The 17,747-nt window shown below is 35.8% G+C and overlaps 1 protein-coding gene across 1 annotated transcript in view; it reads left to right on the plus strand.

The window, feature by feature from the left end:
* Nucleotides 1-17,747, plus strand: part of THSD7B (thrombospondin type 1 domain containing 7B) — a 594,306-nt gene that overhangs the window by 491,072 nt on the left and 85,487 nt on the right. Inside the window, exon 15 of the mRNA XM_059927090.1 lies at nucleotides 3,954-4,104. Coding sequence (XP_059783073.1) covers nucleotides 3,954-4,104 — 151 coding nt within the window. The remainder of the gene's footprint in view (nucleotides 1-3,953; nucleotides 4,105-17,747) is intronic.

Below are 17,747 nucleotides of genomic sequence, written 5' to 3' on the forward strand. Positions count from 1 at the left end.
AGATATTAGCTTTCCAACTGAGAAGGCTTGGAGTGACAGATTGGAGTTCAGAGAGTAATGGGGGTATAAATTAGGCGTCAGCTATAAGTCTGATATATATTGATAAGAAAGAAAGAAATTGCACCCTGGGGAATGCAGATATTCATAGATTAGAGCAAAGGGAAAGATCTTACAAATGAGACTGGGAAAGAGCCAGTCAACTAGAAGGAAAACCAAGAAAATGGGAAGACGAGAGTTTTTCAAAAAAGAAAGAGTAATCAATTGTTTCAAATGGTTCTGAGAAGGTTACTAAGATAAGAATTGGCTATTGAGTTTGGCAAAGGGGAGTCTGTTGATGATCTTGATATGAGTTTTCTCTGGAATGATAATAAAAGTGTGATTAAAGTAAGTCCAAGAGGTAATAATGGAGGAAGAGGAGAGAGGGCATGGAGATAGCAAATATAGACATGCTTTAAAGCAGTTTTGTAATGAGCCTTAGTGGAAATGAAGGTGATGATCAAAGGGAGATATGGCAAGGAATTTGATGGTGCAGGATATGTAACTACAGGGGCATTTTCATTTGGGAACACCTTCAATTTCAGTCTTTACTCTTGTGCTTGTCAGGACCCCTAGAAGACTCTCTTCTTAAATCACATGTGAAATAGATAATCCTAGCAACCAGTATTTGGGAAACCCAATGAAAACAGGCTGATATGGTGGACAGAATGATGGCTCCCAAAGATATCCACATTCTAACCCCTGAAATCTGTAAATATGTTACCTTAAATAGCAAAAGATTCTTCACAGATGTGATTAAGTTAAAGATCTTGAGATGGAAAGATTGTCCTGGATCCTCTGGATGGGAACATTTTATTCACCAGCGTCCTTAAAAGTGGATGAGGAGATGGGAAAGGAAAAACAAAATGTGACTAAAGAAGCAAGACACAGAGAGATACAAGGCTGCTGACTTTGAAAACAGAGAGAGGGGCCATGGCCCCAAGGCATGTGGGTGGCTTCTAGAACATGAAAGAGGTAAGGAGACGATTCTCCTCTAGAGCCTCCAGAAAGGAATGCAGCTCTGCCAGAGCACTGACGTTAGCCTAGTGAGTTTCATGTTGGATTTCTATACTACAAAACTGAAAAATAATAAATATGCATTAAGTCACTAAGGTATTAGGCATTTTTTTCAAAATGTTAACTTCTCCTTAAACCCTGTTTTCAATATGATGTTCCCATCCTTAATGGGGCCATGTGTTCTCTAATCCAAAGACCTGTTTTGTGACCCTCTCCAGATAATAAACCTTCAATTACCTGCAGGGGCAGGGCTGGGTCCATCACCTAGCTCTGTGAATTGGGGAATTGGGATTTGAGAGCTTAGGTACTTCTTAAACACACTTTCAATAAATCCTCCAGTTTTTCTACCTCACCTTCACTCACATTTCCAAAGGTACTTGATGCCACAAATTCCTGAATTTTCCATGTGTTCTGATGTGTAAATGGAGTTACTTTCTTTCTTTTCCCTTGAAGGCTTAGGAATCAGCTTTCTTGGTGTGCTAAGTCAGTTACCACTAGCCCATCTATTTTCCATTGTTGCCTTTCTCCTCTCCCATGTTCTTTGTCCTTGTAGGATACTGCCTTACCCTCCCTCCTTTGTTTTGTTTTGTTTTGTTTTGTTAGTCTTTTTGTAACAAATTCCTTTACTATTGTCTTTGTGGCTTATTGGGAGTGAACAAAGACTAATGCATATGTTCAACTGGACACCATTGACCAGAAGTATTACCTCTTCTTTTTTAGTGAAATCATAAAAGAACATCAGCTGAGAGTGTGCAGGCAAGAAGGAAAGCAATTTTCAGCTTTTAAGTTTGCCCAGGGAAAGACATTAAAGCCATTTCGTGGTCCCTCCTTCCACTATTGACTATTACCACAAGAGAAATTAAAGTCCGTAGGTGATTCTGTACCTTGCCTCCCTATATTAGAAGGCACGACTTACATTTTCTCTCCTTTTACCATTCTCTGTTAACCTGCTTTATACAATATCTAAAGTTTTATTACTTAGCACCTCATAAAGTTTATTTTATTTTGCACCAGCTGATAGACTACTTTGCAGTTTTCCTGAATCAAAAACAAAATATTGTTTGTATAAAAGAAACTCCAAATGTATAGGATAATTCATTCCAGCATAGCATGATTTGGGGAGCACCAAAAGTTCTCCAGCTCAGCCCTCTTAAAATGCTTATTCCTTGTCTGTGGCTTTGTGTCAGAAATTACCAGATCAGTAAATGGCACCATTTATCTCATCATCATTGTCATTTTCACCTTTACTTTGATCATTATCACTGGAAGAAGAAGGGATCTTGTCCCTTTTTTTTTTTTTTTTTTTTTCCAGTTCTGTACCCCAGCACCCAAGTAAGGGCATGGTGCAGAGTAAGCCGCTCAAAATATTTATGAAATGAATCATTATTAATAAATATCTTTGTATCCCAACACCTAGCAAAAGAGGCTTATATATAGCAAGTCTTTATTAAACATTTTTGAGAAAATTATTTAAATACGAACTTCTAATTGGGATATAATATAAATGCAGAGAAATGCCCACAGCATAGGGTGCAGCTCCATGAATTTTCACAATGTAAACTCACCTGTGTAACCAACCCAGAGGCCAAGACACAAAGTATTACCAGGACTACCTAAGCCCCTATGTATCAACCAGTTCACCAAGCGTAACTGCTATTCTGTCTTCTGACACCATAGATGAGTACTGCCTATTTCTTAACTTTCTATGAATGGAACCATGCAGACTATACTCTTTTGTGTCCAGCTTCTTTTGTTCAACATTATGGTTGTGAGCTCCATTCATGCTCTTTCATGCAACAGTAGTTTATGAATTCTCATTACTTTATAGCATTTAATTCAATGAGTTTATCACAGTATATTTCTCTATTTTACTGTGGCTGAATAAATATTGTAGATATTCTACTGTTGATTCTAGTTTGGTTGATTATAAATAGTGGTGCTATGAACATTTTCAGGCAGGTTTTTTTTGGGGGGGCGGTGGTCCACATTTGTACACATTTCTCTTGTGTATATAAATAGAAGTGAAATTGTTGGGTTACATAGTATATATGTGTTTAGTTTCAGTAGATACTGCCAACTAGTTTGCCAAAGCATTTATGCTCCAACCAGCAGAGTGAGAAGAGCTACAATTGCTCCACATTCTTGCCAGCCCTTGATATTTTCCATGTTTTTGATTTAAGCCATTCTGGCGGGTATATAGTAGTATAACACTTTGGTTTTAATTTGATTGAATCAATAGCATGATCATTTATCTCATCTTCATCAGCACTTATCTCAGAGCAATTATAATATGTGCATCTATAGCATGTGCTCAATTGCTGCCTGAAAATGCTTGCTAATTGCCCTTTGGTTTATGATACGAAAATTCCTTACTGAAATGCAGAAAATACCTGAAAGAAAAATATGTTCAATTATTTTTTGCATTACTTTGCCATGACCTTAATTGTACTAAGCAAAAACTAGGGAAGCTTAGATGCTCTGAGAGAGAAGTCTAGGAAAGGTCTAAGAGAGTCACGGGAATTGTGAAAGGTCTAGTTACTACAAAGTGATAGATTTATTCAGAGGAGAGTCTTCAAGATTTGTTACAGTTAAAAAAAAAATTCTCTCTGTACTGGGACCTGAGTAAATATATTGTAGATTGTTCTATTTAGATGGAGGGTTCTTCAAAGATGACAATTGTCCCTTGTCTTCTGCTTTGCCAAATAAAGGGCTCTGCCCTGAGTTATCACTCAATAAAGCTGGCCTGGCTGAGAGAGGATGTTTTTTCCTGGTTTCTCTGCTGCTCTTATTTTATGTTTAACTATCTCTGAGGGGTAAGTAATTAAGATACATCATAGCTATTTTAAATTTACTCCCCACCGTTTTAAGCGATCAAGCTATCTTGTGATGTTGCTTTGCAGATGCGTGAATGCTGCCGATGGTGAAGGGGGAGCAGTGGATAACAGCCTTTGCAACCAGGATGAAATTCCCTCAGAAACCCAGTCCTGCTCTCTTCTGTGTCCCAGTGAATGTGTCATGTCTGAGTGGGGACCTTGGAGCAAATGCCCACAGGTAATTTCTTTTCCCTTGTCAATGGCCTAATCCTCCAGGGCTGCCATCACTTTTGTTCTCTGCACTTTCACAGTGCTGCTCTCCAAAGCATTCTTCTTGTAACATGGGAAAATAATTTTGCCTAAGAAAGAAAAAAAAAAAAATTTCAGCAAGTGAAACTGAACAATTTAAAATGCCAGTGCTTCCTTTAAGGCCTTTATCCTGGGAACAGGAACAAGGAAAATGATCCTGTAATGATCACACTAGGATTCGAATGCATGCCCATTGTTAAAGGGGCTTCTTTGGTACCAAAATGATGCTCATTATAATCTGTTGGTTCTAATCCATTTTTACCCTTGCAGAATCAATATATCTTAGTAGCTTAACTCCACTGTGTGATTTAGCTTCCGTTAGTGATGATCTGTTTTTGCCTTGTGCTATTTTCCCCAAATGAGGTGTTCTTTTGCCATGTTCTTCTTCCAAAGCTGACCCAAAAAACAAAAAAAAAAACATTTTTTTTTAAAGTCTAAAGCACTTGCCTTTTTCCTCTTTTTTTTTTTTCCAAAAAAAAAAATGGAAACATAACAGGAGTATGGCAAAATGTTCTTCAAGTAGCGTGGTTCAACTTAATAATCTCAGAAGATAACGTTGGATATTTTAGACTTACCTTTCTGCCTAAAAAGCTAAAAAAGAAAATGAGGATGAGGAACATATATATGGCTCCAAATGTTGGGAAGGAAAGAATTAGGATACTTTGATCTCAGTGGTGATACTGACAATTTATGGAAAGATTGTGGAAAATCTTTGTATGAAAATGGAAAATATTTTTTTTAATTTTATTGAAGTGTAGTTGATTTACAATGTTGTGTTAATTTCTTCTGTACAGAAAAGTGACTTAGTTATACATATATATTTTTTTTTCATATTCTTTTCCATTATGGTTTGTCACAGGATATTGAATATAGTTCCCTATGCTATATGGTAGAACCTTGTTGTTTATGCATCCTATATGTAACAGTTTGCCTCTTCTAATCCCATACTCCCAATCCATCCCTCCCCTGTCCCCCTCCCCCTTGGCAACCACAGGTCTGTTCTCTATATCTGTGAATCTGTTCTTGTTTCACAGATATGTTGATTCGTATCATATTTTAGATTCCACATATAAGTGACCACGTGGTATTTGTTTTTCTCTTTCTGACTTACTTCGCTTAGTATGATAATCTCTAGGTCCATCCATGTTGCTACAAATGGCATTATTTCATTCTTTTTGATGGCTGAGTAATATTCTATTGTATATATATACCATATCTTCTTTATCCATTCTTCTGTTGATGGACATGTAGGTTGTGTCCATGTCTTGGCTATTGTAAATAGTGCTGCTATGAACATAGGGGTGCATGTATCTTTTCAAATTATAGTTTTATCTGGGTATATGCCCAGGAGTGGGATTTTTGGATCATATGGCAACTCTATATTTTTAGTTTTTTGAGGAACCTCCATACTGTTTTCCATAGTAGCTGCACCAATTTACATTCCCACCAACAGTGTAGGTGGGTTCCCTTTTCTCCACACCCTCTCCAGTATTTGTTATTTGTAGACTTTTTAATGGTGGCCATTCTGACCGGTGTGAGGTGGTAACTCATCGTAGTTTTGATATTCATTTCTGTAATAATTAGTGGTGTTGAGCATATTTTCATGTGCCTATTTGCTGCCTGTATGTCTTCTTTGGAGAAATGTGTAGGCCTTCTGCCCATTTTTTTGATTGGGTTGTTTGTTTTATTGTTGTTGAGTTGTATGAGCCATTAGTATATTTCGGAAATTAAGCCGTTGTCAGTTGCATTGTTTGCAAATATTGTCTCCCATTCCACATTCTGTAGGTTGTCTTTTCACTTTGTTTATGGTTACCTTTGCTGTGCAAAAGCCTTGTTAAGTTTGATTGGGTCCCATTTGTTTATTTTTGTTTTTATTTCTATTGCCTTGGGAGAGTAACCTAATAAAACTTTGGCATGATTTACATCAAAGAATGTTTTGCCTGGAAAATATTTTTGAAATTAGTTAATACCCTATATTTGCAGTTTTTAGTTGTTGATTCCTTATTAATTATTGCAGATTTATCTTTGATGTTTCTATAATTCTATTCCTGAAAGAGATTTTCCTTGTTCTTTGGGGATAGGACAATACAGTATTAAGATAAAGAGGCACCAATAAAGGATAATTTGTAGGAGTGGAATGCTTGTCCTACTAAGTCATTTATTTTGTGTATAACTTGAATATAATGAAAGTTCACATTTCATGAGCACTTATTTTGTGCAAGGCATGTGTAAGAATGATTCCCTTTAGCTCTTGCAGTAATCCTACTAAGTACATACTGTTACCAGTCCCATTGGACAGCTGAAGAAACTGATTCTCAGAAAGGCTAAGTAGCTTTCACAAAGTTTCACATTTACTAAGTTTCACATTTACTAAGTGATGGAGCTGGGGATGAGCTGTATTCTGTCTGATGGAGCCAGTGCCTTTGATCTCACATTCTTGGCTCACTTATCTTAGAAGAATTAAGGTAGATTTAGACTCATTACTTCTCTTTCTTTAAGTTGCAACATTTATTTTAAGAACAAAGCTAGTTGTTTGAGCTGTCTGTATGATTATTCCATGACTGAGGACATACATTCACGCTTTAGAAAGTGTGGCAGCATATACTCTTTATTAATCAACTTGCAGAAGAATTAGCAACCTGAAGAAGTTTAATTAATTGCAGAGGTCATTATCTTCCTCACTTCTTGTTTTCTAATTTGCTCACAGAAGACGCCATCAAGCTGTAATCACTTTGCCATGAAAGCGTTGCCCCCTTAAGTCAAGGTATCTGGCCACTGAGCTAACATGTTTGTCTTGGGAGCATTTTATACAATGTTGTGATGGCCCTGGCATTCTGTGTTTGCTTCTTCAGGTTTCTTGGAGGCAATTTGCTTTAAGGTCTGCTTCTCTAAACATAATCACTTTATTTTTGGAGTGTTTAGAAATTGGAGCTAGAGAAAATATTTTAACTTCCTTTCATGTGTCTGGAAGATGACACAGACAGTTACTTGCCTGTCAGCATGAAGTGAGAAGGTTGTTTTTTAAACTGCTTATATTCCTTCTTCGTTACATAGTAATAATAATAGCTCTGACAACAACAACAGTACTGTCATTGAGCACATCTTGTGTAACTGACACCGTGCTGAAGTTTCATAACTACACTTTGCTATGATTTTAGGACACTTATCCACGGTCACTCAGGTCTATCCAACCACAATGGCCTCGTTCTTTCTCAGATGCACACTGCTCTCAAGTGTAAATAAAGACTTAAGAATGGGGAAAACAAAAAAAAGGTAATTGGGACTCATGCCTGATTGTTTTCTCTATCTCCAGATATGTTGCATCATTTTAATAAATTGCAGCATCTTGGCATAATGCCCCAACATCATGGGTACTTAAGTGGTGCTTGATGGTGATCATGGTCACGATTATAGCAAAGTTAGCAAGCAGAATCTGTGTGCTTGAAGTTTAATTAGCACTTCAATGTGCATTTCCTGAGAAAAAAGGAAACAATTACTGTATAATTGTGTGGATTCATGGATTCTAAATATTGGCCATTATTTTACTAAGTTCTCCTTGACAGTCTGCAGTGTGACATATGTTAATGAAACCAATTCACTGTGTTATTTTTTCTTCTTCTTTTTCTTCCCAGAACAGTTCTTTAGAGCCAAACACATAAACAAACAAAAAAATAAGTTCCAAAAAAACCCACCAATATTTCTGAGACAAAAATATGTTTCTGTTATATATCCACAAAATGCTCTGAAATTTATATTTTGATTTAGCTATAAAAACATTATTTATTGTGAAATAAGCTTAATAATGTTTTTAAACATGGTTAAGTAAATAGATTTGGCAGTTAATGAAAAGAAACTCAGCAAAACCAATTAACTAATTAAAACTATTTCTTGAATTCCTGTGTGAGTCCTACCCTCTGAGGCCAAACATGTCTACCAGACTATCAGTGCATCGAGGAGTTTACAGCTCTCAGTATCTTTTATAAATACGTACCGTATAGGTGCAGCAAAGGATTCAGTAGTCACACAGTGTTCCCTAATAAGATGGTAGGCACTATATAAAATAATTAAAAATAGACTTTTCTAACCTCTGGGTCAATGATTTTCACACAGATCCTCTGCCCCAGCCCGGAAATTCCGAGTCAGTATGCCTGGGGTGGTTCCCATGAATTTCCATGTGTAACAACTTTCCAGGTGATGCTGATTCTGCTATTCTGGAGACACCTTTCCACTCACAAGGCTCTTGGTCATTACCTCTAAGTCATGTTCTTTCTCAATCTCATTTGAATTACAATTTTTTGCATAATCCTACTTATTTGTTCATTTTGGGGGGAAATGGCATTTTAAAAATTTATTTTCTTCTACGTTTATTTGAGGTATAATGGACATACAACACTGTATAAGTTTAGGGTATACAGCATAATGATTTGACTTACGTACATCATGAAATGATCACCGCAGTATGTTTAGTGAACATCCATCATCTCATATACATAGAAAATTAAAGAAATGAAAAAAATTTCCTCTTGTGATGAGGACTCTTAGGATTACTCTCTTAACAACTTTCATATGTAACAGACAGCCGTGTTAATTACATGCATCATGTTGTACATTACATCCCTAGTACATACTTACCTTATAACTGGAAGTTGGTACCTCTTGACTGCCTTCCTCCAGTTCCCTCTCCCCCCACCCCCGCCTCTGCTAACCACAAAGCTGATCTCTTTCTCTATGAGTTTGTTTGTTTTTGAAGTATAATTGACCCACAACACTTTGTAAGTTCCTGTCACGCAGCATGCTTTGTTGAATACTGAATAAGCACCTAGCATTATGTGGAAACTTAGCTTATATTTATAGATGCTTTCCACCCGCCAGACAATGTACTTAGCACTTTATTATTTCAGTTAATCTGCATAATGTGAGTATGAAATAGATACTATTATCCCCACAATGTATAGATGAGGAAACTGAGTCTCAGAGAAATTAGTAACCTCTTGCTTTTAAAGAGCAGGAAGAGGCACAGTGACTATATAAGCACAGGAGACCATATACCCTCCTACCCACTGCAAAAGAAATAGAAGCCACACTTTCTGTAAATTTGTTGTCTCCTTTTCTGGTTTACTTGGTTATTATATTTGTGAAGGAAGATAGTTCTAAATTGAACAGTCTACTTCATTTGAGTAGTTTGCCAAAGAAGGAAAGGAAGGGAGTCATGACAGAGGGTGCAAGCTAATGCCCTGAAATACTTGCTGGCTATGTGATTGTGGCCAAGTTACTTACACTTCTGAGTTGTAGGTTCCTTATCAGAAAAATAAGGATAATTACAGCTGTTTTTCCAGATTGCTTAAGGATTAGAGATAATATCTATAAAATGAATAGCACAGGGTATTACCTAATACAGGTTTGTTTAAAAAAAAAAAAAAGAGGAGGAGGGAGGAGAAGGAGGAAGAAGAAGAAGAAGCAAATCACAGTTCCCCCTTACATTGTTTGTAATGTCAGGAAACAGAAGACAGCTGTACATTTTCTAAGACATATGGGAAATATCCATTCCCCCCCCACAAAATGAGTTAACACTTAGTCTTACAGAAATAAAATGTCACCTTCTTTGCTGAAAAATGACTTATGCCTAATTTAATAGTGGTCCCCAAAAGCAAGGCATCCGAACGACAACTTTGAATGGATGGGTTACTACACGTACAGTAACTGCCAATTGCCAACTATAACAAAGAGGAAACAAGACAGAGGCATTAAAAATTGTAATGGGGGGCTTCCCTGGTGGCGCAATGGTTGAGAATCTGCCTGCCAATGCGGGGGACACGGGTTCGAGACCTGGTCTGGGAAGATCCCACATGCCGCGGAGCAACTACGCCCGTGAGCCACAACTACTGAGCCTGCGCATCTGGAGCCTGTGCTCTGCAACAAAGAGAGGCCACGATAGTGAGAGGCCCGCGCACCGCGATGAAGAGTGGCCCCTGCTTGCTGCAACTGGAGAAAGCCCTCGCACAGAAACGAAGACCCAACGCAGCCATAAATAAATAAATAAATAAAGGAGTTCCTTAAAAAAAAAAATAAAAAATAAATAAATAAATAAATAAAATTAAAAAAAAAAAAATTGTAATGGGACCATTTTAACTGTCCTGGGAAGAACTGGAGACTGTAAATGGATCAAGCAGAAACAAACACAATTCAAAGCAGAATTTGAAGAAAATGGAAAACTATGTGTTTCACTTATTTTCATGTTCTGGTTTTTTTCTTGTTCCCATAAGATACACACACACACACACACACACACACATCAATATATACGTATATTTTTTGACTCCAATATGCTCACTTCTGTAGAATGCTTTAATGTGAAAGGAAGCTTGTGGAATTATACATATAAAACCTTTTGAAATAGCGTTCACTCTCTAAAGGCATGTGTGTATAAATACACATGTGTATGTATATTCATATATGTATAAGTACATATATGTATATATTTAATAGTTCATTGTTTATTACCCAATGTTCCTCTTTAATCTATCTAATGTTTTTCCAGTTTTTATTCCTTATCCTTCATACTTCAAAATTATGCTGATGAGTATTCACAGAATCTTCAGGAGAGGTTTATAAATTTCTGAATTCACAAACTGCTCGGCCCCTGGCACATCTGAAGGAATACATGGTTCTCTTTATTTATGATACCAACCCCTACAGAAAATCTCCATTGAGTAATAAAGAGTTCCTATTTATGATTCTCCTTGGAGGCTTGACAAAGAAATTTCTTGAACAATTGTATTGATAAGGAGCAGCAAGGAGGGTCTTGGAGATGAATTTCCAAGCTGCTGTATACTTGACAGAAGGAAGCCTTCACAAACCCTCTCCAGAAAGATGACATAAGTTTAGCAAACGTATTTGAACTTCAGTTGATTCACTCCCAGCTGAATGCATCAAAGCCTGGCTAGGACTGCAGCTGGGCATCCTCTCACACTGTGGAAATTGGAGACTCATTAAACAGTGGTCCGAATGCAACCTCATGATCAAACGGTGATTCAGACCTTTGCATTATCACCAGAACAACCTCTGGAGAAAGATCACAAAGGGAAACTTTGCAAAGAAACTATATAGGGCTTAAGTGTCATCAAATCTAGATTCTATCATAGTCTTAGTGTACTTCCAAAATACATATTTTTTCTATACTTTGCTCTTTTCTCTAATTCTTTATCTATGCAGCATACACTAATGAAAGCCAGTGCAGATATATACCGGCATGTACACACTGCCATTACTCCTGCAAGCAAAGACACAGACACTGCTTTAAAAGAGAAGGAGAAATGCATGCCAGTTTTCTGATAAGTGCTCCAGAATTAAGCATTTGAAGTTAAGAAAAATACCTTTTATTTTCCCATGGTGCTCCTGTGTTATTTTTGGTAAGGGCTATCAACAGTGACATTCTATTTCTGATGACTCAGCATTTTCAGCACCTTGGCATTACCTCTGAAAGTTACGTTTCCAGGAAAGCAATTTACCCCAATGTTTACGACTAGTCCTCAGCTCCAAGTGCTTCATCAGCCTTTCCTCACAGTCTGTAACATGCACATGACAACCTCTATTTGTCTCTGGAGGGCACGTCTAATGATCACAACCCTCAAGCTGCCCAGTGCTTTCCTTTGACTCACAACTGAAAGCCAGAGGAGAAAGATAATAATTTTCTATATTCTGGATTGCAAATTCTGGTTGCTTCTGTTAAATTGATACTGGCTCTTGTCAGAAACCAGTAATTCATTGCTCAGGGACTTGTGGAGTATTTCACCTTTGTGTGCAGTGAGCTTGCATATCACTCAGAACCATTCTTATTTCCACAACCACATTAGGTCCTATAACAGAAGGTATCTCATTTCATGCAGGTTAGCAGCAAATGACAATCCTATAAAAGCAGTCTTTGAGCTGCTCCAGGTTTTAAAACTTAATATGTTTGTTATCGTTCTTTTTTATGCAGTACAATTTCTGACTCTCACTAACACCAATCTGAAATACAAAATAAGGGTTCCATTGCTCTCAATGTCCCTGTCTGTCTATGCTTGTCTTTCTCTCTACCTCTCTCTCTGCCTGTCTTTATCTCTACTTTATAATATAAATTCTCAGAAAAAATTATGTAATAAGCCCCATAAATTAATCACCCAACTTCAATATTGATCTCCCAGCTTCAGTAGTTATCTACATATGACAATTTTACTCATTTCTTCTTCCCCAGTTCTTATCCCTTCTCCTATAAATGACTTTAAAGTATATCCCACACTTTGTATCATTTCATCCACAAATACTTTTATATATCTTCCTAAGAAATAAGACTAATTACAATGACAACAGAAAAAACACAGTATTTTTTACACCTTGTAGGAGGATGATTTTCAGAAAATTAAAAACATGACTCTCATACAAAGTGTCAAAAATTAATTAACTCATTTATGATTAAAGCAGCATGATTGTAAGGTTCAAGGAGAATTGGAGAGGACAGAGAACTTCTAGCAAGGATGGAATATCAGTTGTTTTATTTGGATTAGATTGAATTTATGCTCCCACTGTAAACAACTAAAAGAAGAGCAAAATATATAAAACAACAGTTTTTAGACATTGGCCAACAGGTAGCATTGAACCATGATCCTAAGGGAAGAAAACCAAATGAGGTGAGCCTTACAACCACCATGGCTTTCTGGATAGAGAATTTTCTGGATTATGGTGCCAGGAATGATACCCCAACAAGAATATAGTGAAGCGGCAGAAATCAGAGGTCTGAGAGGTAGAGGAGGCTGAAATTTGAAGGGCAAAATATTGAAGAGAGTAGAGCTAGGCAAAGAAAGAAATCTAGATATCCATATAGGGGGTCCCTTTAAGTCCTTGGTTAAAACTAATTTGCACATGCATGGAGTGAAGCTCCATGAGTTCAGACAAAGAATGACTCCTGGGAAGCTGCAAGGTGTACACATTCCGAAGGTCACATAAGTCTGGGAGATATTTCAATTCTACTGAGCCAGTTCAGAGATACCTCTTCAAGCCCTCAGGCCATTTGACAGTGACCTGACAAGGGTTATGCCCTAGAAGAAGGGCTAAATTAGCCCTAGTGTACAGTCTACTCTACAATTACCCTAATGAAATTTAGACAAACCTTAGAAGGATCAAGGAGATCCACCAGTAACTTTACTGCCTGCCAGAACAAACTTCAACACACTTAAGTGGAAGACAAAATTTTTTTTAATTAAAAAAAATAAAAATTGAACAGTGTAACATTCACAGTGTCTAAGAGTGATTTGTGACCAGAAGAAGGCATGATCTGGGCTTAGGCACTGCTGATAATATTTTGTTTCTTGAGCTCTGATCTGATGTCTAATTAAACTATTGGATGTTTATATATATATATATATATATATATATATATATATATATATATATCACATTCAGCATGTTTTCTAAATTTTCTTATTAATTCTGGTAGCTTTCTTTATTGGTTCATGTATTTAGGTTTTCCTCATCATATAATCATACAACTTATATATAATCATATAATCTGCAAATAACTATTTTTATCTAGCTTTTTGATATTTACATCATTTTTTTCTGGATATATTTTATTAGAAGGAACTTTCTAAATAATGCTAAAAATCAAATAAAAATTATTTCAGTTTTTTACTGGTTTCAGTCATAATGTGATGCTTGAGCCATTCTTTTAAATAGAAGTTTAGTTGATTTACAACATTATATTAGTTTCAGGTGTACAGCATAGTGATTCAGTATTTTTCTAGATTATACTCCATTGAAAGTTATTATAAGATAATGGCTATAATTCCCTATACTATACCATATATCCTTATTACTTATCTATTTTATACATAGTAGTTTGTCTCTCTTAATCTCATACCCCTAACGTGCCCCTCTCTACTTCCCTCTCTCCATTGGTAACCACTAGTTTGTCTTCTGTATTTGTGAGTCTTTTCTCTTTTGCTAAGTACATTCATTTGCATCATTTTTTAGATTCCATATGTAAGTGATATCTTACATTATTTGTCTTTCTCTGACCTATTTAACTAAGCATAATATTCTCTAGGTTCATCCACATTGCTACAAATGGCAGAATTTCATTGTTTTTTACGGCTGAGTAATATTTCATTGTATATATAAAATACATCTTCTTTATCCATTTGTCTGTTGATGGACACTTGGGTTGCTTCTTTATCTTGGATATTGTAAATAGTGCTGATATGAACATTGGGGTGCATGCATCTTTTTGAATTACTGTTTTAGTTGTTTTTTTTTTCTGGATATATAGCCAGGAGTGGAATTGCTGGTTCATATGGTAGTTCTATTTTTAGTTTTTTGAGGAACCTGCATACTGTTTTTGATAGTGGCTGCACTAATTTACGTTCCCACCAACAGTGTACAAGGGTTTCCTTTTCTCCATATCCTTGCCAACATTTGTTATTTGTAGACATTTTGATGATAGCCATGCTGACAGGTGTGAAGTGATATCTCATTGTGGTTTTGATTCGCATTTCTCTAATAGTGACATTGAGAATCTTTTCATGCGCCTCTTAGCCATCTGTATGTCTTCTTTGGAGAAATGTCTATTCAGTTCTTCTGCCCAGTTTTTTGATTGGGTTGTTTGTTTTGTTGATATTGTGTTCTATGAACTGTTTATATATTTTGGATATTAACCCCTTGTTGGTCATATCATTTGCATGTATTTTCTCCCATTCTCCAGATTGTCTTTTTGTTTTGTCAGTGGTTTCCCCTGTTATGTAAAAACTTTTCAGTTTGTCCCATTTGTTTATTTTTGCTTTCGTTTCTTTTGCTTTAGGAGATACATCCAAAAAATATTACTATGATTTATGTCACAGAGTGTTCTTGCCTATGTTCACTTCTATGAGTTTTATGGTTTCGGGTCTTATATTTAGATCTTTAATCCATTTTGAGTTTATTTTTGTATATGGTGTGAGGTAATGTTCCAATCTCATTGTTATACATGTAGCTGTCCAGTTTTCCCAGCACCACTTATTGAAGAGATTGTCTTTTCTCTCTTGTATATTCTGACCTCCTTTGTTGTAGATTAATTGACTGTAGGTGCATGGGTTTATTTCTGGGCTCTCTATTTTGTTCCATTGATCTATGTTTTTGTGCCAGCACCATGATGTTTTGATTACTGTAACTTTGCAGTACAATCTGAAGTCAGGGAGGGTGATACCTCCAGCCTTGTTCTTCTTTCTCAAGATTACTTTGGCAATGAGAGGTCTTTTGTGATTCCATATGAATTTTAGGATTATTTGTTCTAGTTCTGTAAAAAGTGTCATGGGTACTTTGATTGGTATTGCATTAAATCTGTAGATTGCTTTGGGCAGTATAGCCATTTTAATAATATTAATCCTTCCAATCCAAGAGCACAAGGATATCTTTCCATTTCTTTATTTAATCTTCAATTTCCTTTATCAATGTTTTATAGTTTTCAGAGTACAGGCCTTTCATTTCTTGGTTAAGTTTATTCATAGGTATTTCATTCTTTTTGATGTGATTTCAAATGGGATTTTTTTTTACTTTCTCATTCTGATAGTTCATTATTAGCATATAGAAAAGCAACAAATTTCTGTATATTAATATTGAATCCTGCAACATTGCTGAATTCATTTATTAATTTTAATAGTTTTGGGGTAGAGATTTTAGAGTTTTCTGTGTAAAGTATCATGTCATCTGCTAATAGTGACAGTTATACTTCTTTTCCAATTTGAATGCCTTTTATTTTTTATTTTTTTCTTGTATTGTTGCTGTGTCTAGGATTTCCAATACTATGTTAAATGGTGGAGAGGGAGAGGTGAGAGTGGGTATCTTTGTCTTATTCCTGAATTTAGAGGAAAGGCTTTCAGTTTTTCACTGCTGAGTATGATGTTAGCCGTGTGTTTGTCATAAATGGCTTTTATTATGTTGAGATAAATTCCCTCTATACCAACTTTGATGAGAGTTTTTATCATAAATAAATATTGAATTTTGTCACATGCTTTTCCTGCATCTGTTGAGATGATCTTGTGATATTTATCCTTCCTTTTGTTAATGTAGTGTATCACATTAGTTGATTTGTGAATCTTGATCCATCCTTATAACTCTGAAATAAATCCCACTTGATCACGTTGTATGATCCTTTTTACGTATTGTTGGATTTGGTTTGCTAATATTTTGTTGAGGATTTTTTGCATCTATATTCATCAGAATAATTGGCCTGTAATTTTATTTTTTTTGTAGTGTCTTTGTCTGGTTTTGGTATCATGGCAAGGATGGCCTTGTAGAATGAATTTGGGAATGTTCCAGCCTCTTCAAATTTTTGAAATAGTTTGAGAAGGATAGATATTAGTTCTTCTTTGTATGTTTAGTACAATTCCCCTGTGGTGCCTCTGGTCAGTCCTGGACTTTTGTTTGCTAGGAATTTTTGTATTCACTTTCATTACTAGTGATCGGTCTCTTCAAATTATCTGTTTCTTCTTGATTCAGTCTTGTCAGGTTGTAGCTTTCTCGAAATTTGTCCATTTCTTCTAGGTTGTCCAATTTGTTGACATAATAACTGTTTGTAGTATTGTCTTATGATTTTTTGTATTTCTGTGGTATCACTTTTCATTCCTTATCTTTCATTTCTTATTTTGTTTATTTGTCCCCCTCTCTTTTCTTCTTGGTGAGCCTGGCAAAAGGTTTATCAATACTGTTTATCTTTTAAAAAAAAAAATAGCTCTTGGTTTCACTGATCTTTTCTATTTTTTTAATCATTATTTTATTTCTCCTCTTATCTTTATTATTTTCTTCCTTCTGCTGACTTTGGGATTTGTTTGTTCTTTTTCTAGTTCTTTTAGGTAGTAAGTTAGGTTGTTTATTTGGGATTTTTCTTGTTTCTTGAGGAAGGCCTGCATTGCTATAAACTTCCTTCTTAGAACTGCTTATGCTGCATCCCATAGATTTTGGAGTATTGTGTTTCCATTGTCATTTGTCTCGAGGTATTTTCTGATTTCTTCTTTGGTTTTTTTCATTAACCCATTGGTTCTTTAGTAGCATGTTGTTTGGGCACCATGTTTTTGTTATTTTCCCATTTTTCTTCCTCTAATTGATTTCTAGTTTCATAACTTTGTTGTCAGAAAAAGGCTTGATATCATTTCTATCCTCTTAAATTTGGTGAGATTTGTTTTGTGCTTTAGCATGTGTTCTATCCTGTAGAGTATCCCATGTGCACTTGAAAAGAATGTGTATTCTGTTGTTTTTGGGTGTAATGTCTTGTAGATGTCTATTAAGTCCTATGGTCTAATGTGTCATTTAAGACTGCTGTTGTCCTATTACTGTTTTTTTTGTTTTGTTTTGTTTTTTCTGTCTGGATGATCTCTCCATTGATGTAAGTGTGGTGTTAAAATTCCCAACTATTTTTCTATTTTTTGTATTATTGTCAATTTCTCCTTTTATGACTATTAGTATTTGCTTTATATATTTAGGTACTCCCATACTTGGTGCATATATTTTAATGAGTGTAATACCCTCTTCTTGTATTTGTCCCTTTATCACTATATAATGCCCTTC

Source organism: Balaenoptera ricei, chromosome 7 (genome assembly GCF_028023285.1).
Source record: "Balaenoptera ricei isolate mBalRic1 chromosome 7, mBalRic1.hap2, whole genome shotgun sequence".
Lineage (NCBI taxonomy): Eukaryota > Metazoa > Chordata > Mammalia > Artiodactyla > Balaenopteridae > Balaenoptera > Balaenoptera ricei.